This window comes from Penicillium psychrofluorescens (assembly GCF_964197705.1).
Source record: "Penicillium psychrofluorescens genome assembly, chromosome: 5".
In the NCBI taxonomy this organism is placed as follows: Eukaryota; Fungi; Ascomycota; class Eurotiomycetes; order Eurotiales; family Aspergillaceae; genus Penicillium; species Penicillium psychrofluorescens.
Genome location: NC_133443.1, coordinates 885864 through 908662, shown reverse-complemented (window position 1 = coordinate 908662; position 22799 = coordinate 885864). Strand labels below are relative to the sequence as shown.

The 22799-nt window shown below is 52.7% G+C and overlaps 8 protein-coding genes across 8 annotated transcripts; 5 read left to right on the top strand and 3 right to left on the bottom strand.

Moving 5' to 3' along the window:
- Positions 1-174: 174 nt before the first annotated feature.
- Positions 175-1494, top strand: PFLUO_LOCUS7613 (G4 quadruplex nucleic acid binding protein; the record flags this gene model as incomplete). Its single annotated transcript, XM_073785274.1, has 1 exon — positions 175-1494. The coding sequence occupies one exon, from the start codon at positions 175-177 to the stop codon at positions 1492-1494; it is 1320 nt and encodes a 439-aa protein (XP_073641646.1).
- Positions 1495-1664: 170 nt separating this feature from the next.
- On the bottom strand, positions 1665-3025 carry PFLUO_LOCUS7612 (uncharacterized protein; the record flags this gene model as incomplete). The annotated part of the gene is made up of 3 exons (XM_073785273.1): positions 1665-1789; positions 1854-2626; positions 2679-3025. 3 exons carry the CDS (start codon positions 3023-3025, stop codon positions 1665-1667), a joined length of 1245 nt encoding a protein of 414 aa, XP_073641645.1.
- Positions 3026-3936: 911 nt separating this feature from the next.
- PFLUO_LOCUS7611 (uncharacterized protein) lies at positions 3937-7698 on the bottom strand (the record flags this gene model as incomplete). Its single annotated transcript, XM_073785272.1, has 1 exon — positions 3937-7698. The coding sequence occupies one exon, from the start codon at positions 7696-7698 to the stop codon at positions 3937-3939; it is 3762 nt and encodes a 1253-aa protein (XP_073641644.1).
- A 778-nt stretch (positions 7699-8476) lies between these two features.
- Positions 8477-9559, bottom strand: PFLUO_LOCUS7610 (cytosolic Fe-S cluster assembly factor nbp35; the record flags this gene model as incomplete). The annotated part of the gene is made up of 1 exon (XM_073785271.1): positions 8477-9559. The coding sequence occupies one exon, from the start codon at positions 9557-9559 to the stop codon at positions 8477-8479; it is 1083 nt and encodes a 360-aa protein (XP_073641643.1).
- Positions 9560-11383: 1824 nt separating this feature from the next.
- Positions 11384-14504, top strand: PFLUO_LOCUS7609 (phosphatidylethanolamine N-methyltransferase; the record flags this gene model as incomplete). The annotated part of the gene is made up of 4 exons (XM_073785270.1): positions 11384-11555; positions 11645-14246; positions 14300-14390; positions 14445-14504. The coding sequence occupies 4 exons, from the start codon at positions 11384-11386 to the stop codon at positions 14502-14504; spliced, it is 2925 nt and encodes a 974-aa protein (XP_073641642.1).
- Positions 14505-16118: 1614 nt separating this feature from the next.
- PFLUO_LOCUS7608 (3'-5'-exoribonuclease) lies at positions 16119-17176 on the top strand (the record flags this gene model as incomplete). The annotated part of the gene is made up of 2 exons (XM_073785269.1): positions 16119-16308; positions 16368-17176. The coding sequence occupies 2 exons, from the start codon at positions 16119-16121 to the stop codon at positions 17174-17176; spliced, it is 999 nt and encodes a 332-aa protein (XP_073641641.1).
- A 387-nt stretch (positions 17177-17563) lies between these two features.
- On the top strand, positions 17564-18093 carry PFLUO_LOCUS7607 (uncharacterized protein; the record flags this gene model as incomplete). Its single annotated transcript, XM_073785268.1, has 2 exons — positions 17564-17776; positions 17875-18093. 2 exons carry the CDS (start codon positions 17564-17566, stop codon positions 18091-18093), a joined length of 432 nt encoding a protein of 143 aa, XP_073641640.1.
- A 2082-nt stretch (positions 18094-20175) lies between these two features.
- On the top strand, positions 20176-22320 carry PFLUO_LOCUS7606 (uncharacterized protein; the record flags this gene model as incomplete). Its single annotated transcript, XM_073785267.1, has 1 exon — positions 20176-22320. One exon carries the CDS (start codon positions 20176-20178, stop codon positions 22318-22320), a length of 2145 nt encoding a protein of 714 aa, XP_073641639.1.
- Positions 22321-22799: the final 479 nt, after the last annotated feature.

Genomic DNA, 22799 nt, shown 5'->3' with positions numbered 1-22799 from the left:
TCCCTCCCCCCCTTACCTTCTTACCGTCCCATCCCATCACCTGGGATCCCAGCCAAGTTGTCGCTCCCCCAGCTGCTGCGGTCTTCCGTACGGGCTACCCCGCGGGTCCTTTTATCGCGCGCCCCTCCATTTTTTTCTTCTTCACCCTTCCGCTTCCCCCTCCACGCACCCACCATGGCGACGGCCGCAGCCCCCCAGTCCTCTCTCCTCTCCCTCCTGTACCGCTCGTACCCGGCCGCCATCTCCCCCGATGCCACCGAGCCCGACTACCTGCTTGCCTCGCCCAAGATCTTCCCGAAGGACAGCTTCGGCGAGACCGAGCAGGCCGACATCAAACAGTGGCTGCACGCCGTCTCGGGCCTGAATGCTGCCGTGGCCAAGGATGATAAGTCCGTCGCCGAGACCATCCTGGCCCAGCTCAACACCCACCTGGCCACCCGCACCACCTTGCTCGGCGCGAAGCCCTCGGTCGCCGACATTGCCGTGTATGCTCTCGTGGCACCCATGGTAGAGAAATGGTCGCCTGAGCAGCGCACCGGCGAGCATGGATACCATCACATTGTGCGACATGTCGATTTCGTGCAGAACTCGCAGCTGTTCTCTCTGCAGATCCCCGATGAAGAGAAAATCAACATCGACATTAACGACGTCAAGTTCGTGCCGAAGCCCGTCGATCCCAAGGAAGAGAAGGAGCGCAAGAAGCGCGAGAAGGCCAGTGCTGAGAACCCAGACTCTGCCGCTCAAGGCACCAAGCCACTCGTCGTTGGCCAGGGCAAGCCCGAGCAGCCGGCAGACGCTGCGGGGGCTCCACCCAAGACCAACAAGAAGGAGAAGAAGGAAAAGAAAGAGAAGCAGCCCAAGCCTCCACCAGCACCTGTGGCCCCGCCATCTCCTTCGATGATCGATCTCCGCGTCGGCCACATTCTCCGTGCTATCAACCACCCCAACGCCGACTCCTTGTACGTCTCCACCATTAACTGCGGCGACGCCCCGGGAGCCGATAACACATCCCTAGACGAAGAGACCGGCAAGACCGTGCGGACCGTGTGCTCCGGTCTGAATGGCCTCATCCCGCTGGAGGAGATGCAGGGCCGCAAGATCGTGGCCGTCTGCAATTTGAAACCCGTGACTATGCGCGGCATCAAGTCCGCCGCCATGGTGCTGGCCGCATCTCCGCGCGTTGCAGAAGGCGAGGACTCCCACGGCGGTCCCGTCGAGCTTGTCAACCCGCCTACCGATGCCCCGGCTGGTGAGCGCGTGACCTTCCAGGGCTGGAGCGAGGGCGAGCCCGAGAAGGTGCTGAACCCCAAGAAGAAGATTTGGGAGACTTTCCAGCCTGGTTTCACTACGACCGACACCCTCGAGGTTGCTTTCGACAGCACTGCTGTCCCCTCTGTGCAAGGCCAAGAGGGCAAGCCCGCCCTCGGCAAGCTGGTTACCGCCTCTGGAATTATTTGTACTGTGAAGAGTCTGAAGAATGCCACGGTGCGGTAAAAGAAGAAATTGGTCTTAGCGCATACCCATGAGAATATGAAAATCTAAAAACGCTAGTTACAAGAGAGTGTTTCGTATAATTGGCCGTACGTTGAAAGAACCCTCTGTGTGCTGTTTATAAACAAAGTCCCACACATTTCATATGAGACATAGATGTATACAAGTGCTGCTCATTTCGGCGACGCAAACCCAAGAGACGGGCCCCGTTTATCAAAGACCACGAAAAGGGTTCTGAGAAACAGGTCGCCAAAGACCTGAAGCCCATCGGGGCCCTCCTGGAGGCCGCCAACGCATACTGGAATTGCCGTCAGTCCCGACTTTGCCAAAAGGAAGTAGGTAGGGCTATGAGAAGGACTTACCTGGCTCACCGGCAGTCGGAGTCAATGAAGTGGTACTGAAGTTGAGCATGGCTCCCGGAACAGTTACTGGAGAATTATCTCCCAAGGTGACATGCAGATCGGGCAGATCCGCTGTGCAAGGAAAGACATATCCGTTGGCGGATTGCGAGAGCGACGACCCCCGAACCTGCTGGTAGTACGCGCTGACAATGTCCGAACTAGCCAGCAGAAGAGTCGTGCCCGTATCAGCGATTGCCTTGGATGTCGCGCCGTTGCTTAGCTCAACGTCGCCGGCTTTGAAGTTGCCTACGTCGAACTCCCAATATCCCCGAGACGAGTCAACGCTGACGGTAGCCAGTGTGCCAGTGTATTTGGAGTGATCGATCTTGCCGAACTCGTACTCGCTCACACCGTCCTCGCGCAGCAGTGTGGTCAGGACGGGCTGCTCAAGCTGCGACTCCACATTGTCGAAAAATGTCTTCTGGGGGCCCGGCACAATGCTGTTGATAGAATCAAAGGCCAGGCCAACGAGTCCGTCGGAACCGGTGTCTTCCTCGAATTCAGAAGAGACCTCGGTCGGTAGTCCAAAATACTGGTCTGTTACGCTAACGCCTCCTATTGAAACTGTGTCTATGCCGACATATCCAAAGTTATAGGAACCGTCTCCGTAAGCGTCCTCGAAATAGTTGCTTGGGAAAGGGAGAGATTTGAAGGTTTTGGATTGTGTTGGGTCGTATACCGTCCGACTGTCTCCATCCAAAGTAGGTAGGTCTGTGAATGCGTTCATCACCCACCTGCCAGCAGTTCAGCGATTTGACTTCTCACAAACTGGAAGAAGAAACCTACATAGTTGAGGACCCGGTATCGAAATCCATATTGAAAGTCTGCCCTCCAATAACAACTGGCGACACATACTCACTCCCGCCCTGGACGAGAGTCGCGCTGACTTCCCCCGATTCATCCGTCTCCGTCTCCCACATCGAGCTTGTCTGGTAGGACTGGTAGGGCGTATCGAAGTCAATCAGCATGCCATACTTCCTATATGCTTTCTGCAGTGCTGTCGGGCCATGGGCGACATAGTCGCTGCGCCTGAATCGTTCAATCCGGAAGGACCTGCCTTTCTTCTTGGAAGTGGGTGCCGAGAGAGCGTTGTAGCTCAGACAAAGTAGTAGAAATATAACGAGAGAATGCATTTTCAGCTCGATGCCTCGAATACTGTGGTTGAAAATGACTTATCGAGCCAGCTCTGGGTATACAGAAAGAAAGATTGTAAAGCTAGCTACCAGAGCCTAGCTTTTTATTTTTCAAGGAGACCGAGACCTGCGTTGATGTCTCAATGAATGACGATGTCTGATCACAAAGAACGTCTAGAATCCAGCCCCGAGTAAAAGAATGAAAGACCTCCGTAGCCGATTGAGCAATCAGGGGGTGGAGGGTTGATTCTCCCTCTTTATACAAATCAGACAAAGCACTTCTCCTAAGACAAAGCGAAATGCACGCCACAATGGCCTACGTAAAGCATACTTTCTTCACGGTCCCCTGAGTGGTGGAGATGGGCCCCCATCCTAGCTCGTTATTCCTCCACTTCGGGTCTAGCTCGCTACCTTTGCTCTGCAGATACAGCCTATTGGTCCTTCTAGTTTCTCACGGCAGCGCTAAGTCAGGAATTGATAGAGCAGTGGCAACTGACCTCTATATACCGCCAAACATAAGAAATCTTATGAAACGCCGAAGCGCTGGACGCGTTTCATGAGAGACGGGTGGATGGCCAATGCCCTATTCTCCTCTGAAACAGCAGTCAGCAACAGGAAACACCGACGGAAACAGGTCCGGTTACAGTTGAAAACTAGCTTGAAACATGCAATAAATGATCAAGCATACCAAGCATCCACTAGCTTGGTTCCCCCTTAGTTTTGGCTAGCCCAAATTTCTTCAGGGTGGATGGCACAGACAACCCGGCTAAACTCTTGCTGTCTTTGCCGACCGGTGTTCAGACTTGCCCGGGTACGATTTGGAGAGAATACAAAATTGTATACAAATCATTGAAGTCATTAAATCGCTCTTCAAACTGGACCAACCAAATGCACATCCTGTTCACCCCTTTTCAAATCCACCCTTCCGGTGTATCCTTCTCACCGACGTATTCAATAAGATGTATCGTAAACTTGCCACTGTTGGACTTATTCGAGGACTCTTCACCAGCCCAACCAAGAAAAAAGCGACAATGCTCAAACAAAGCCACACCAACCGATTTATCATTCGGGTTCCCCACATACTGCTCATACTGAAATAGGAAATTGGAGTCTGCTAAGAGACTTGCCACTGCCGCAATGCTGCACGGATTCTTCGGCAGAACATGATCTGTGTTCATCAACACGGAACCAAGGATACCTAACGCCAGCATGGTGGCGAGAAAGGCCTCTAGGACCCGCGTGGAGACTGCATCCTGGACTAGCCTCAGGCGACCGGCTGTGGTGACAATCCCATGTAGCGGTGAATTATCCAGCGTACCATTCGTCGGGATGCGATTGTAACGGTTGAAGAGTTGTGCCTTGTAGATCTTGTGCTGTTGCTTGATTGCTTGTATAACTTTCTCATTCCTGTCCGCAAGGCCAAGATCCTCTTCGGAAATAGCGAATTTACCGTCCAACAACGTCTGGAAGAAGCTGTCCAGAGGTACCTCATGATAATCCAGGTCGGCCCAATCAGGCGGCTCAGTGAAGTTTTCGGCTGGCTTGGCTGAGCTTTCATCTGGAACTGGGGGGTGATCGTTGACGACATTGAACTCAGGCAACTGAAAGCGTGTTTGGGTGTCCACCATCTCTGCAGATTCACCGCACGTCAAGGAGGCGATATGTCCGATGGTGTTGTTGGCGAGTGAACCCCAGACATAATTTATTGAGCGGTTGCTGGCCTTTACTGTAGCAGAGCCGGTGGAGGTTGATGTCTTGTTACTGTCTCTCTGACAAGGTTTGCTGAATACTTTGCCAAAGACCGTGGTGTTCTTTTTGATGCCAAGAATTCGAAAAGGATCAGAAGTTGTTGAAGCCGTAAAGCCTAAGCCATTTTCATTGAAATCACAGAGTGCACTGCGAGGTGAAAAGGAGAGTCTCTGAAGTGCGATTGAAGGCTCAAGATCCGCGCCTGTTTGTAGAAGGCATTTCAAGGTAGCTCTCATGGCCGGAACTCGGATATCCACAAATTGTCCATCGTCCAACTTGTCAGTAGATGTTGTGTTCATCAAGAGCTTGGGGAAGGCAAGCTCATCGTAGGTCCAACGCGGGAAGGGAAGATTGTCTCGAACGATGTATTTGGCAACCATAATCCCATCGTAGTTAATGGAACCATGTTTTTCGCCCACAATAGTTGAGGTTGAGGCAGAACGAGACTGAGCTATCTGAAGCCAGTAAGTACTACTGCCCTTATATACATCAGCCCAGTAAACATTACTGGCCTCATATGTTCCGAAAAAGGTCGTCCTTTGCGTGAGATTCGTGCTAATGTGTAGAGACACGTCGATGGTGGAAAATAGGCCGCTAGTAACAATCGTCAAGAATGAACTTATGACAGTAGCTAATGTGGTAGCTAGAACAGCGAAATATCTGAGGTGAATTGAGTTTAAAATGTTGATTGTATCAAGCGAGTCGAGGAAGGTGACTGTCATGAACTGCTTGAATGTTGCGCCAGTGCGATGCTTGAGGCGTGCGTATGGGGCCAGGCAGCGAGTACTGAAGTCGATGCTTGTGAAGAAGAGGCCGATGGTTACCATTAGCAGGGCGGGCAACATTGTCCATAAGTAATGTATCGTTCCAGTAGAAGAAGTATCTGCAAGTCCTCTGTCTGTCTGAGAGAGATGTAACCCAATCTCTAGGGCTGCAATGACCATTGCCACCGTGAGAAAGGCAACGATGCGAACGATAAGATTGGGAAATGGCTTCCACTCTTGGACACTGTCCGGGCGGTCAAAGGAGGGACCGCCCTTTTTGGTTTGGTCATTGAACGTATCTTCCACTGCGGTTATAGAGAGAGATTCTGCCGTCTGCTCTGAGTAATAGAGCCATCCTCCCAGGCGTTCAGCGAGAATTTCGAGTGGCGCTGTACTGGCCTCGCAAAGAGACTCACGAAATGCTTTGCTTTTGGCCATGATTGCTGCAATTGCTGAAATATGATTCGGATTCCAAGGAATCCGCATGTCTCGTGAAACTAGCGTAATAATCACGCCCGCCAGGAGGATACCGATGGCCAAGAAAGTTTCCATCACGCGAAGTGGCAGCTCGTTTATCAAAACTCGATTCTCATTGATAACAGCAGAGCCGTTGGTGGTCAATTCGTTTTGCTGCTCTAGCCCTATATGGACAAGCTGGGCAGCCATTGCGCGATAATACGATGAAACTCCATCACGCAGCACACCGGCTTTGAAGACATTGTCAATGTTTCCAGCTGCGCCCGCTAGCCAAACAGCAATCCCCAATGGCCAGTCGACATCAATCTTTGTTTTATTGGAGTCGCCAAAAAAGGGTACATGGTATTCAATAGGTTCAAGATTGTCGGAGGGTGCTGTGATTGCGAGTATATTTCTCGCAATGTCCCAAGCTGTCAGACTGGGTAAGGTGGTGGAACCCTTCCTTTGCATCTCGGTAAGGTTCACGGTCGAAAACTTGTTGCTTTTGCTGGCTCTAGCTTGAAGAGTAAGGATGGAGTATGTCGGTTTGCAGATCAGCTGAACCGAGCGTTTCAGAATGATGTTCGAGGTCATACGCTTCCCAGTAAAGTCGTGTATATCTGACGAATCCGCAGACAAGCTGAGATGAGCTTCGGCTAGGATCACGATAATGCGGTTCCCAACTGAGCTGTTCATGCCATCGCACTGTCCCAATGCGAACCTTCCCACATAACGGGGATCCATACTCTCTCCTTCTGTTAGTCCATTGAGACTCTCTCCGCCTGTTGGTATATCAATAGTCACGTTGGATATGCTGCATGATGGTGTGTACAACCGGTTGTCATAAATCGACGGCAGGGTGGAACCAAGACTTTCTGGACTTTCATCGAATGGACTTGGTGTTCCAACAGGGTTAAACATGTTCTCCACCCAAAGCTTAACGTCAAAACGGGCAGGTTCACAGTCCAGATCTGTCGCTAGCCCACTGATATTTGTAGTAATAGTGGCATCGGAAGAAAAGTTAGAGGCAGAGAAGGTCGGAAATGTAAAGTTCGCCGTGGTACCGACAGGATAGGAGACATTTTCAAAGACAATGCCATTGATGATATCGAATGGCTGAGTCGTCGCAGCAGCGAGCATGGAAGGTGTTAACGAGTTAATAGAGCCCTGCACCTGGATTGGAAAATCTCTCTTGAGAATTTGAACCTGCTGCAAGCTGAATAGGCCGGTTGAGAAGACGATGAGTATACGCAGAAGCATCGAGCATGCGACACCAGCCGCGACACCAAAGTGTTTATTCTTGGCAGCTTTGAACAAGGAAACGGGTTGCATTTCGGAGATGTAGTCCAAGAGAACGCTCTTCTGGGGCTTTTGGGGCCCTTTGAGCATTGACTGCCATGGTGCGATTTGCTTGGCCTGAAACTCAACTCGCGACCAGAAAGCGGCCACGACCGTTAGAATAGCAGTGGGCCCGTAAGTCCAGGTGTAGCGGCGGCTTTGAATGGAAGACGCGATTCCGGAATTGGCCGAAGATACTTGGTAGAGTGCTTCGAGTGCCGCTATCATCCCAACAAAGCAAATCGCAAATGCAACCAGTATCCTCTTTCGGAGGTACGAAGGTCGCCAGCCAGGTATTTCAGGTGCTTTATTTTCTGGTGATCGGAACGAAAGCTTATCGTGCACCCGATTCAGTTTGAGGTTCATGCTGCGAGACAGAAATTTGCTTCTCGAGACGAAGGAAGGGAGAACGAGTCGAGGGGAGGGTGTGAGATGGCTCATTTTTTATTTTCTAAACCATGTAGTGTCGCAATATCCTGTTGTCTGCCTTACAGCCGCGGTGGCGGCAACCATTTGATCTAACGTGTTGATGAAACGACGGTCGTCTGATGAGACTTCGAAGCGTAAGGATTTGAGCCGAGCTTTACTGTCAAGGGAAACGATCTTGGCCTTGCAGAGTAGATGGATCTTTCGTTTCTTAGCCGCCGTTGGATTGACAAGGTTTAGATTAGCGGCGTCAATTGTCATCCAATCCCCGCCTGTGTAAAAAGCCCTGCGGTTCCACTACTTCTGCGTTGCCAGCACACTTCGGCGCTTAAATTAACAAGGCTACAGACTTTGCATACAGCCCATGGATAGTAAACTACAAACAAATACTTCAATCTATTATTAGACAGGGCCCTTGGTACTTTAGCCTGGTTTTTGGCAAATGCCTGCTGAAACCTCAGCCCGCGCGCCCTCATACAAGCGGCCGCAGATCAGAAAGGAAACAGCTAGAGGTAATCTGGTAGGTATCGCGAATTTCATTCATATGTATCTAAGCTATGTAACGTTGAAAGTCGTAAGCCATCTCAATCAAAATCCATGGTATCCCAGTTGAAATCTATGCCCTCAAAACAAAGCGCCGACAGGAAGGGAACGGTAGCCGCTCCCAGAAAAAAGAATGCACCCCACGCTGAAAAGACAACAGTTGAAACCCCTTGAATCAAGCAATCATGCTCTCCGGCAAAACATCCTCAGCCTTCTCGCCGACAGCTTCACCAACAGCGCGCACAACGCGCTTGATCGCCTTGGAGGCAGGGCTATCCGGAAAGTTGTCGATGAAGCTCTCTCCGAAATCACAGGACATGCCGACGCGCGGATCAAGCGGCACAGCACCAAGGAATGGAATATTCATCTTCTTGGCAAGACGTCTGCCACCGCCAGTTGTAGCGCGGAAGATCTGTGACTCGTGTGTGCAGTTCGGGCAGACAAATCCGGACATGTTCTCCACGAGACCCAAGACGCGAATGCCGGCCTTGCGACAGAAATCTACCTCCTTGCGGACGTCGAGCAACGACACTTCCTGCGGGGTAGTAACAACCACCGCGCCATCGACACCAGACTCCTTGAGCAGCGAGTTGACCGACAGGTGTTCGTCCGAGGTGCCGGGCGGGGTATCAACAACCAGATAGTCGAGCTCGCCCCAATCGACGTCCTTGAGGAACTGCTTGATCAGGCCGTTTTTCTTGGGCCCGCGCCAGATAACCGCGTCATCGCGGTTGGGCAGCATGAACTGCACACTCATCGCGCCCAGGTTGTCTGTTACCCAGACGGGACTCCATCCTGCGTTGCTCACGTGAATGGTTTCGGACTCCACGCCCATCATCTTTGGAATCGAGGGTCCGCAAATGTCGGTATCCATGATTCCCACGGTGGACTCTGGGTTGGCGGCAAATGCATGCGCTAGCAGTGTGGAAAAGGTGGATTTTCCCACCCCGCCTTTGCCGGAGAGGACCAGGATCTTATGTCGGATCGAAGAGAGTCGTTCCGTGATGATGGGAATGTCGGGATCCGGGCCTTTGGGTGCGGATGCACAGATTTGCTGGTTGGGGCAGCCTGCGCAGGCATCGCCTTGACCGGCTTGTTCGGATTCAGGGCCGGGACAGTGTTCTGGGAAATTTGTTAGCGGGGTTAGATCGGTGAATCGGAAGGTGCATTTACCAGGCTCAGGGGCGACGAGATTTGGGGCCATCTTGGACGGCACATCCAGCGGTACCGCCGAGGACTCATCCACATAAGGTGCCATGGTGAGTGAATGAAGAAGAAAAAAAGAGTCAGTGGCGGAGAAGTGATTGATAATCAGGTGACTGTGACTAACCCGCGGGTGGCGATTGGGTGGGGCTCAGGAACAGTGAGGAAGTCGGAGGGAGTAACCGCGCCGGGCAATGAAATAAATCAGCGCTAGGCCCTTTTGGGCGCCCCTTGGAACTATGAGCTCAGCCTTCACTCCGAGTCGTCTATGCATATCAGGCGCATACACTGATATGGTAGTGTCATCCCTAGAAGTTGGCCGTGTCCCCGAGCGGAGCAACTCCCTGGTAACGGAGGTCGATTTCTGATGCTCATCTACATGTATAAATTATTAGATTGTCTCCATTCCCCAATGGCTAAGTGTCAGAGAAAGTAAAATGGAATCCATGCCTCCTCCTTGGAGCTGCCAAGTTGGTTTCATCTCAATCCCGAATGCCTCGCTGGTGGATTCGTTCGGCTTATAGTATCGAAAGCAAACAGATAGGTGTCACCTTACAGCTACCCCCACTGCCAGAGTTCTTTGAAACCCGAATAATTGATTATACTGTCAACTGGAAAGCGATCAGGTCAATGCAAAGGAACCTTTCGGACTATATTTACCACCGTCACCGCATTGGAGCCGTTCAACGGTAGTGGCTTGCTGGTCTCTCACCAAAGCACTGTAATTACACTGTACCGCGCCTTCTGAGGCCTTCATGATATAGGGAATATTGGTTGGCCCTGGAGGCTCGATAGCATAGCCTGCTGGATCATTTGACGGCTGTTGCTGTTGCTGCGCCATATCTTGTAGAATTCGTAGGCCATTTTGAGATAGGTGATGGCCGCCTCAAAGTCGTTCCGCAACCGCTTCAACCACACAAAAGAAGACAACATGTCAGTACGACCTGGTGCGGGAGCCTATCTATTCGCAGCTGGTCCGAGCAAAGATTGAGTGCTTTATTTCGAAGCATGGCCGCGCGGTTAGCAGGAGAGCATGAACAATAATCATGTACACAGCGGAGAGGTCCGGGCTGACCAATCTAAGCATATCAAGTGGGGGAAATATGGATCATTGATGAGAGCGTTAAGCGATAGGAAAGAATGTTGAGCGAAGCATGACGTGCGGGCAAAAGCCTCGCTCCAGTCCAATGGACCGCCGGTATGGTGCCTCTGGGCAGACCGTGCCGAATCTTGATTTTCCCGCACTGCTAGCGAGGCCCATGCAGGGTCTCACCCATCTCACTGGCTGCGCGGCCAAGCAGCCCCGGGCAGTGCTTTGGCCAACTGAGCGGGCATCGCATTAGCAGTATTCATTATGAATCTCTGGCATCAACGGTGCCTGTTCCCACCCGCACCGCCGAGCTCTGGTTCGCCATCCCCGGGTCCCGCAGGGATGATGTCAACACTCGACCCAATCAATGATCACTGCTTCATGCAGACACGATTTCCATGCGGGCGCATCGGCGGGTTAGTGAAGATGTTGACAGGGACCAGCGGCAAGTGCGGATTCTCCGTGTCGGGGTGTGTGGATCGGCGACAGGCCCCGCAAGCGCAATAGGGATAGGACCAGTGTGTCTGTTTAGCGTCTTGTTGGGGAGCGAGACTTTCTTCGGTGCCGTTCTGCTCCCTTCGGATGGACTCCACTCGAACCCAAGACCCATTAATGCCCACCCCCCTCCATATATCATAAATACTGGAGACTTCTCTCAAACAGCCCAGAGGAAAGAATACATACATGCCCGACTAACGCATTAGGTCTCCCCAAGTCACATGGTCCCCCGTCACATGCCAACTCCCTCTTCCGCGTCTTCCTCTTGTTCCTTCGTCGCCTTACCACATCATGGACCACGGCCTCTCAACAGGTGCCCAGCAGACCCATGATGGGCTGCGGGAGCGGGTCTCACGTCCCGATTCAACAAGGCGCGATGCTCTCATGGCCTCCGGCGAAGTGGAGTTCAATGACAAGTCCGGCCAAGAGCTGAAGACTTTTGGCAGAACTCCCGATGGGACAGGTATGGCGCATCTCTTTCGGTCGCAATTGCATTTGCCCGAGCCCTTGTGTTCTCTGGAAGCCATGCTAACCCGAATGCGCTCGATACAGTGTTCACCGTGCCGCAGACCCACGACATGGTCTCCCAGCTGCTCTCGCCGTCCGAGCCGAAGAACCTGTCCGATCTCGCGGTGCTGGCCTTGTTGACCGGCCATATGCTGCTGGTCTGGGTGCTCCCCACGGGTCTCAGGATCCCCGCCGCAGCCGTCATGTATCTCTTCTGGCGCGCGGCCTACAACGCGGGGATCGGATGGCTGCTGCACAACCAGTCGCACCACAAGACGTTGATCCGATGGGCGAAGAAGACCAAGATCTTTGTCAATCCAGCCACCGGCGAGAACCCACACCCGCGTCTGTATCGTTTGATCAAGCGGGAACTGGAGACCAAGATCCCGCACGACTACTCCTTCGAAAAAGCACCAATTGAATACAATACCTGGCTTGTCTTTCGGCGTCTGGTCGATGTGATCCTGATGTGTGACTTCACGACCTACTGCTTGTTTGCCATAGCCTGCGGTCACCAGCCCGCGGACGAGGGCACCATCATGACCATCCTGCGGTGGACGGCGGGCATCGTGCTGGTGCTGTTCAATCTCTGGGTCAAACTAGACGCCCATCGCGTAGTCAAGGACTATGCCTGGTACTGGGGTGATTTCTTCTACCTCATCGACCAGGAGCTGACCTTCGACGGGGTCTTCGAGATGGCCCCTCACCCCATGTACTCGGTCGGCTACGCCGGATATTACGGTATCTCACTGATGGCGGCGAGCTACAAGGTGCTCTTCATTTCAATTCTTGCCCATGCAGCCCAATTCGCCTTCCTGGTTCTAGTCGAGAATCCCCACATCGAGAAGACCTACAACCCGCCTCCGACCCGAAAGCGCCCTTCCTACGTGGACTCAACCTCGGATCTAAACATCGGACCAGACACGCCGACTGCGCCATCGGTGTCTGACGACCTGCCACCCAATGCGTCTTCATCGTATTCGGCGAAGCCACCGCCATCGGTCCACAATCTGCTTGGGTTGCACAACCTGGATCTGTATAGGACCACGGATTCCTCGATTATGCTCGTCCAGCTACTCGTATTTGCAGTCACGGCATTGACGCCTTCCACTCCGTGGTACCGGCTGCTGTTCGTGGTAAATGCTGTGGCGTGGAGAATATGGTACTCTGTGGGCATTGGGTATTTGCTCACCAAGCAGTCTAACACCAAGGCATGGACGAGACATTTTGTCAAGTACGGCGAGACTCCGGTGGAGGCTTGGAATCAGTGGAAGGGTACTTACCATCTCAGCATGATCATGTGCTACGCCAGCTTCGTCGCCGCTGTCTGGAAGATGTATACCGTCCCTGCCGACTGGGGCTATGGACTGGTGCTGTTCCGGCATGTCCTGGGTGCAGGATTAATCTGCCTGCAGATTTGGACTTCGGTCAGCATTTACGACACACTCGGCGAATTCGGCTGGTTTTATGGGGATTTCTTCTTCGATGAATCGCTGAAGCTGAGCTACGATGGCATCTATCGTTTCCTGAACAACCCAGAACGCGTCTTGGGTCTGGCTGGTGTCTGGGGCGCGGTGCTGATCACGAGCAGTGGAGCCATTACCTTCCTGGCTCTCCTCAGCCATATCCTGAGCCTGGCCTTCATTCAGTTTGTGGAACGGCCTCACATGCAGAAGCTGTACGGTCGCAGCCTGCGCCAGGATGGCGGCGTCGTCAAGAATCTGAAGAAATCTCTGCCGCCTTCCCTCCAACAACTGCACGGCAGTGTCGACAAGATGTTCGATGAGTCCTTCGAGTTCATCGAGGATATTCTCGACAATGCGCGCCCGAAGCTAGCGGCCGGTGTCAACACCTTCGTCAAGGATACCACGGCCCTCTTCCAGAAATATCCTGCGCGCGTCACTATCTCCCGGATCGACCCAGATCTGGCCGGCTTTGATCTCCGTGATTACGCGCTATCTGTGGAAGGCACCGACGCCGTCACTGTCGATGACAACGATCAGGGCAAGGGCCGTGAGGGTGCCAACGCACGCATGCCCCTGGACCGACGAGGCGACCTGAAGAACCTGTCTTTCGAATACGGCGCTCCTATCAAGGTCAAGTGGGCCGCCCCGCTCAACCACAGCAAGAAAGACTGGATCGGCCTTTACCGTGTCACCGACAACACGTCCCGTGAAGTCTCCCGGGTCTCGTCACAGGGCCGCTGGGTCGCCACCAACGAGGGCTTCTATGACAACCTGACCTGTGAGAAAGGTATCATCACCAGCGACGTGTTAGTCTCGTCGTCTGACCGTAAGGACAACGACAGCCGTGACTTTGCATCAGGCGAGATTGTGTTCTCGGGCGACAAGCTCTTCTGGACGCAGGGCGTGTTCGAGCTCCGGTATCACCACAACGGCATGCACAATGTCATGGCGATCTCAAGACCGTTTGAGATCCGCATTCGCCGCTTTGACGAGGATGACACCGTCGCCGACGCCAACGGCATTGTCGAGACGGCCGTCGAGAACGCTTTGCTTCCCGTCGTCCGCAACTGCTTTGACCGTGATCCTGAGGTCGCTCCAGAGACCGTGGACGAGCAGTTTGGCGGACTCGTCGAGCGGGAAGGCAAGTTTGCCAAACGGGTTGTCTTTGCCGTTCATCAGATGTGGGTATCCTCTCCTGTTCTAAATTGGTATTTGTTCGTTAATGGTGGAATAGGTTCGGTATCGAGCTAGCTCCTGAAGTCGTCAAGGCCGATGGGAACGTCCGAAATCTGGCGTGGAGGATATGCAACGCCAAGAAAGTTCTCGTATGTCTTTACTCTGTCAATGCGTCCGATACTCCTGTGCTAACGATATATCAGGCTCCCTACAGTATGACCAGATCCAACGGGACGACAACACCCACCGAGGGAAAAGAATGAACCAAAATCACCCTTCAAACTTCACCATGTTTCTCTCATGATCCGGGCATGGAATGACGACTTACAGAGTGGTTCTGGCGCTCAGAATGAAGATACGCGCCGGGATGTTTCCCTTGATCGATGTGTTTGATTCTCATAGATCAGCAAAGAAGCAAAAACAAGATAACTGTTGACCGGACTAGGCGAGGTGTGCCGGCGGTCAGAAAAATGGGGAGCATAATTGTCCGAGGTCCTTGGGAAGGGCGGGACATTTCTCTTCTTATCGTACATAACTTCAGAAATAGTTTATTACTTTGCTTGAGAAGTGGTATAGACCAGAATATAGACGAAAAGTCAATCATTAAGTTTGAACTAGGTATTAAACATATCTAAGGCAGTATTCTACCACTTAAACTGTAGATAGGGTCAGCACAAGTCCAAATCCCATGTCCAGGAGTGTGTGTAAACACGACACTGCAAACAGCTTCGTCCAGAAGCAGAATTGCAAGTAGGTAAGAGGAAAAAATAAAATCAGCCAAGCCGGTTAACTCATCCCATCCCCTGCCGACCGCTCGCACCGAACAGTCGTCCAAGACGGACAAGCAGCCCAGTACGAGCTAAGTCGACACAAAGTCAAGCATAGCCTAGCCCCAACACCGGGATCCGCAGCACACAGCTAGAAACTAGGACATAAAACGACGGGAATCACACCTCCACGAGCTCCACAACTATCCTCCCTTCCCTCCTGGTGGAGGCAAGGTCCAGTATAAGGGAGATGGAGAATGTGCGTGCGTTCTTTGTCCGTCCTCATTTCTTGGCTTACCGCTTCACACCGAGCGTCCGGGGGGCGTACTCGAGGGGCGGTTCTCCAAGGAGATCGTTGAATGGATTGACTTGTTGTCATCATGTAGATTGGGGGGAATGAGGTGTTTTGTGTAGTAGCAAGAAGAGAGATAAATCCATACCTTTTGTCAAGATAGCCAGGAGTAGGCAAGGGTTACAATAACTAGAGAATGTCTTGGGTCTGTCAGTACTTTCTCTTGTTATCGAACTCGAAAGATGAACAGAATGGCTTGGGATAGGTATCAGAAAGTTTTGGTATTGGTATTTGGTTATCTTCAAGAAGTTTGCAGAAGCAGAACTGAATGAATTTTTTTCATCATATGGGAGGAAGGCAGAACAAAAGAAGAGATTGGTGCCATACCTTGACTGACTGAGCTCATCCACACTGTGGAAGCTGATGGGGGATTAACAACCTGGATAACTTGGACGTTGTCAGTTCTCTGGTAGACCAGATCCAAATATGGAAACAATAAAATATGGAGATGTCGATCAGATGGTGATGCATGTTTGTTCATGGCTCATGGGTTGTCGCCGGAACAGAAATTTTGGTAGGCTTTCGTCATATGGACGGGGGAGAACCAGGGGGGTGATGGGGTAAGAGACTCACAGTAAGCTATGTTAGTGTCTGGATGGGAGATGCCCAAAAAAACCAACCCCTTCGACATTTTGAAGGCGACTGGTCGAGTGTGTGGGAGAGAAAGAGAGGAGAAAAGAGAAAGGGAAAGGGAAGAAGAAAAAAAAGAAGCGAGGCTAGCGGCAGCGGCTGCCGATGCAAACAGTGCAAACACTCACATGTCCATTCTGAACGTCTTCAATTCTCCAACGACGTTCGCTCTCGCAACATGTGTGATGGCTGACCGAAGACGCATCAATGGACCTCCTGGTGGCACTAGGCCGGCCATCTATGCCACCTCACTGCCCTCAATCAAGGACGCAGACCGTGCGCGCCGCCAGCGCCAACCTTCCGAGCTCAGGAAAATATGTAGGACTAAAGCACCCACACCTTTTTGCTATGCACCAACTAACCTGCTGCACTCTCAGTCCTCAAGACGGGTCTAATCCCATCGGCATCGGGCTCTTCATACCTTGAATTCGAGCCATCGGCCTCTTTGGCCGCCGCGCGCGCCAACCCCAAATCTCTGATCCCGCCTTCCTCGGCCCTGAAATTAGCCTGCACCGTCCATGGACCAAAACCGCTCCCTCGGTCTGTTGCATTTTCACCAAACATTGTCCTGACCACACATGTCAAGTATGCGCCGTTCGCGGCTCGCAAGCGCAAGGGCCATATCCGCGATGCCAGCGAGCGCGATCTGGGCGTGCACCTTGAAACGGCCCTTCGAGGCGCAATTATTGCGGAGCGCTGGCCCAAGAGTGGGCTGGATATCACCATCACCATTATTGAGGCAGAGGATGATCGCTGGTGGGGTGATGCGCCGGACTCGCACGATGCCTCGTGGGGTATGATGAACGTGCTCGCGGGTTGTATCAATGCTGCTTCAGCGGCCATTGCAGATGCTCATATCGATTGTCTGGATCTTGTGTCTGGTGGTGTTGCTGCTTTGGTCACTGACAATGATGGTGGTGCTCCACAACTCATGCTGGATACTGACCCAGCTGAGCACCGGTCGATCGTCTCAGCTTGTGTGGTGGGTTATATGCCTGCGCGAGATGAGATCACTGCGCTGTGGCTCAAGGGGGGCACTTCGAAGGCAGCATTGGATGAACAGGATGGACGGTCGGGACATGAAGCACTGGTAGATGGTGCTGTGGATGCTGCTCGGGGAGCTCATATGGTTCTTGGGGAGGCAGTGAAGGAATCAATGGAAAGGGCACTTGGGCAAACTACTTGACAGGCAGGCAAATAGGGTGGCTAGTGGGCGGTTGTGTCTGTCTAGCCGTGAATGATAATGAAGCTCCATGATTGTCTATTCTTCTCCTTCTTCCTCTCCCACTCTATCTCCTCTTCACCTTCCACACCCGCTTCCCACTCGCACTCTCACAACCCTTCGTCCAACTTTGTGAGTATATGACCAACCGTCTGCCTTTCAAGCACATTTTCATTACTCCCCTGTTCCCTCTGCACATCGAGTCTCAACGCTCGACTTGCCTTTATCCGCCCGTCACTTCTCGCGTCCTCATCCATCACCTCCACCAACCGCCCCCTCACCGACGCGCACACTGACACATCCTCAACTTCACTCTAGTCTTCACTTTACTTGAACTTCTGAATTTTCAAAATGGATCCCAAGTCTCCTTCCTCCAATGAGAAGTGTGACCCGGTCACGCCCAAGAAGGACGCGTCCGGTACCCCCAAGGCTCCTAAGGCTCCTAAGGCCCCGAAGACTCCCAAGGTCCAGAAGACTCCCAAGACCCCGAAGACGCCCAAGTCTGAGGACAAGGACCTGCAGTTCCTCTGGACCTGCATTCAGAACACCGGACCTAACGGCAGCGTAAGTCATTCTCACCCATTCCTGAAAAGACTCTATTGATATCTTTTTCTATCCTGCCTTGCACATCTGCTAACATATTACAACTTTCTTACAATCAGGTCAACCACAAGGCTGTCGCTGATGTCTATGGCATCAAGATCCCTACCTGCCGCATGCGCTTCACTCGTCTGAAGGCTCGCCTTGAGGGCATGCCAAAGCCTGTGCCCGAGGGTGAGGGCACGGCCGCCATCGAGGGCGAGGGCCAGACTTATGTTGATGGCAGCACCAGCCCTACCTTCGACGATATCATGCGGGAGGTCATGCCGGAGGACGAGTAAATCCAACCTCGCTTCGATCTGGTTTGGGGGAGTTTGTTTGTTAGCATTTGGCTGGGTGGGTTTACTTTTTTTTGAATATGGAGAATACGGAGTGAATTTCGGGTATCTCGGTGCTTAAAGAGCGCAGTCTGGGTTAGTTAGTTGAATCCATTGAAATCCAGCAATCAGACACGCATCTGCCTGATGTAACTTGCGTTAGATATAGCCGATTGTCCTCACTTCGTCCGGAACCTCCTCGCCCATAGCAACAGAATCCACTACCTGAAGCTGTTCCAAGAGCCCTGAGACAATCATGAATTCGGCCACAGCCGAGACCCGTTGTCAAAGTAGACCGTCGTGTCGATAGCCATTTGATGTCATCCTCGGCTAACTAACTTCACGGCGCATTATCTCTCGCTCCACAATCAAAGGTGGCATCGCAACCGTACATGCCCCAGATCACAACCACACCGCGTGAATTCCCTCTTATTGAGCTTAAGAATTGCTTGGTTCCTCAAAAAGGCAGTTGCAGGAACAACAGCAAAGAAGTTCCGATCATTTCCGATCATTACGAAGCAGCACACGATCATCTATTTTTGTAAAGCTCAACTGTTGTGTAACTTTAAGACCGAGATTAGTTATTTTCCCTGATTCGACCTTCTCATTTGGACTGGACTAACAGTTCCACCAGCATCGTGCCCACTAGCCTATTTTAGTAGTGGATCGCCCATCGCCAATCTCGGAAATCAACATCGAACCGGAAATCGATCGATCGATTTTTGCTGCGGATCGGAGGAGCAGGTGTTCGCAGGAACAGAAAGGAGCACACCGCCACACGCGGAGTTCTGTGCACAGTACATGGACCACCAACAGACTACGGACTATAAGAAACAAAAAATAGACTACTGTATGTGACCGTGTGATGAACCGGACATATGCCAGGGGGCTCTCTTCGCCCCTGCTTTATTAGCTCGACTTTGGTTCCAAGGTTGACATGAGTCGGGCGGAGCATTATTTGTTTACTTACTGACCTCGGTCGCTGACACCTGCGCCATAGACACCTACATCTGGTTCGTTTCCGGCACTTCCCGGAGGATCGACCAAGAAAACCTGATCGATTACGACGAGGGCTTCCAAATGATGGACCAGAAATTGTTCGTTCCCACCCCTGGGCTAGTATCAACCCCATAAAAGGGACCGAGTTGCACGTTTAGTCCCGCTAGAACAGGCTGGCGCCTGACGATCACTACCCTCGTCACACCAATGACAGCTCTTGTGGAAATTAGGGGCTCCATCGGCCTGTTTTTTCTTTGTCCCTCCCCAATTGCTGCCCCGGGGCAGGGCTGTCAAGGGCCGCAGGAGCTCTTAGCTATCGACCTACTGCGAAATTAATGCAGACTAGACGTTTTATCGTGGGAGCTTGGACAGGAAGATAGGAAGATACACAGTCTGTCACGGAGACCAGCACCAGCACCCACACGCACCGCATCACCCATTTCACTTTCTCTCAATGGGGCATGGAGACACGCTAGAATAATTTGACTTTTTCTGCTCCGGAGCAAATTGCGCAAGACAAAGCCGTTCGTGTCAGAACTCCGGCAGATGGAGCATCTTTAATTTCTTAGCGTTCGAACTGTCGCCGCGTGCATCGGCCTGGCCCCATCGGGGGCAACCCATGGCGCCGGATCTTGGAGTCGACCGGGCCACGCTTGCCCCTGATCCAGGCCTCGATCTGCACGCTGGGCACTGACAGGGCAAATGTGGTTTCTTTCTTTGGTTTCCCGTATCCACCGGATTCCCTCGAGTTCTGTGTGCGCACTCTCTCTCTCTTCTTCCACTTCCATCATGAAGATAGGGATGTGATCGTGTGAGAACCGCCTACTGGAGCTTTCAATGCTGCCATGACCGCCATAGTTCATTCACTTCTTGTATGACGGCCATTGGTCTCGTTTCTATTGTTAATTCGGGCCTTGCTTTCCCTCTTATTTTCCTTGGTTTTGCCTCTCCGCAGCAGGCGTGGCACAGCGCGCTCTGTCCACAGCGTGCCCAGTCCACAGCACGCCTAGTTCCTAACAGAAGGCCGTCTTGTTCACGGATTCCAGCATGGTTTTGAAAAAGCTTTTTCACTCCGAAAAGGCTCCTGCTCGGCCAGCTACGCGCATTGGAAACACAGGCGTGGAGGCTGAGGAACGGTACATATACGCTGCGGAGTCCAACCTCGACGCCGCCGGGCTTCCATCGCCTGGTCTTCCCTCAGCGGGCTTTAGACCGGAACAGTCATTTGATGTGGATCATCATTTTGAGCAGATTGAGAAGCAATTCGAGGATTTGCACGACCAGCTAGAAACCCGGCCGCATACCTCTCTGTCTGGGCCGCTTGCGCAGGCTCACCTCTCTTCCCAACCGCTTTCCAATGGCCGGCATGTCGACCTACTGGCTGCATTTGCTAGATCTCAGCAGCTTCAGGCGTCTACCTCGAAACCCTTTTCGCCGCCATCCAGTCCCTACAACGAAGATGTCGCTGAGCGGAACATGACCAGATTCCTCCGAGTCCAACACCAAAAAGGATATGCCAGCTCCCGAATACTATCGGCACTGTACCAAGAGGATGTGGCGGATCGGAATATTGCAAAATATGGTAACCCCATACGCTCACTATCGAGCTTGAGTTGTCGGTCTTCACCTGCGGCGCCTGGACGGGTTCGTAGCCCGGAGGGCTCCAAACGTAAGCCTCGACAGCGCACTGCAGGGCAGAAATCTACTTGGACATCGGAGGAGGACCTACGGTCGAAATCTCGTGCTCGGGCTGAGGCGGCTGCCACTTTATCCTCAGGCCATCTTCGGGTCCAGAAATCTGCTCCCAGTCTGTCCACAGGAGAGAGCTCTGCTGAAGAGGATGCTGCGCCGGCCGCCATGCAGCGTCTGGGCGTTCCCGCTGCCTATAAGCAAGGGAAACGATGGAGCAACACCCCATTGCCAGATAGTCCCACGCTACCTATTCCCATGAGTGACGGTGGTGGGGCCTGTGAAAGTCCCGTCATCCCAGGTCGACCACCTGCTCCCACAGCGCGGAGCTCGTCCCTGAAACCGAGGGCTCTTTCTCGACCTTCGTCCCCGGGAGTGAGCTCCAAAAAGAACGTGCGAGACCTCTCGATCAACACGCAATTGGCGGCAAAAGGCCGGGCAAAGATCGCACACAAGGCCATCCAGCCCCCGACGCCTTCCAATTATGAGATGAAACGGGCCCCCAGCATTGCAGAGGTCATGGGCAGTCCGATTCCAGAGCCCAGTCCCTCGCCTAGGTCTCCGCGCTTCAAGGTCTCGGAGATGATGGCTCTGTTCAATAAAGCCTACATGTCCACTCAGGCCGTCAGCCCTCATCCAACCTACGAAACACTCCAGGATGCCATTGTGCGCGAGATCAATTCCCACGAAGCCTTCCAGCGGGTACCCGTTCCTGCTGCTGGCCCACCATTCACGCCGTCGTCAGGACAAGACTCGTTTGCCAAAGAAAACCAGCGCCCCAAGCTGATGAACAAGAATTCGTTCATGAAGCACGGGCGAAACTCCGAATCCCGCCGGAGTATCTCCACCATCATCCCCTCCAAGGTCCTGCGCAAGGTCTCTGCCTCCCCGGTGGCAGCACGCCGGAGACACACCGACGCACCACCCCCATCACCAGGCCTCCTGGCCGACATCCAGAATCCCACTTCGGCAGAGCCCATTGCCCCGCGTCCGCCAACGGGAGACCAGCTGACGTACATGGACGTCCTTGCCCGTGCTAGTAACGACAAGCCACCAACCTCCTCTGGCCCCAAACCTACCTCCTCCTCCAGCAGACGCCGCCGCTCCGAATCTGCAGTTACCACCCTCTCTTCTATGGTGCGCACCACATCCGACATCATGCCCCGCACCCCGGGCACAGTCTGCTGCCTGCAGGCGCACTCCACTGCCTCCAGGGACAGCCAAACTAGCGAAGACACAGACGACGAAATCATCCAGCTCCCCAGCGTGGCTGGCCCTCCGCCACCGCGCGTGCAGATCGAGGGCGTCGACGAGAACAATGTCCGCTACGTGATCGACTCGGCTTCACCCATTGACGCACAGATGCTCATGAACTGGCCGCAGCGTGCCCGCAGGGATAGCAAGCCTAAGAAGTCCTCAAACACATCTTACCAGACTGCTCCGACATCTCTGTCTCGCGCCCGGATGCAGCTCCGTGCTTCTCGCTCTGTCGACACTTACTAGTCGGTGCTTCTGCTTGCTTTAATTCCTGCATATAATCAGTCTCGATCCATGTCTCTGAACTGGATTGAGAACCCCCCGCCACACGATAATGATGCTTTCATGATACCAGAGAGAAGAACAAAAGCCGATCTGCTCTATCTGCGTTCGCTGCTATCAGTGTCTTCCCTCTTGCCTGCTCTTTAGCACTCTCGTTTCTCAATTACCTAACAAGCTTGACCCTTTTACACTCATTATCTCTTCCAAGTCATCCGTCCCTCTTTGCAGCCTACTGTCTAATTACCACATATACCATATACACATAGTCCTCGTTTCCTGTCTGTCTCTGTGCCAACTCAGGGCCAAAAAGTCGTTTTCCTTGTGTTCGTGTCGCCACCCCATTCTGGTTACTGTCTTATTACTGTCTAAATATTTATCTTTCTTTCGGGGTTGTGCATTGTCCGGGGACGGAGTTTTCTGCAAAAACAAAATATCTTGTTTTT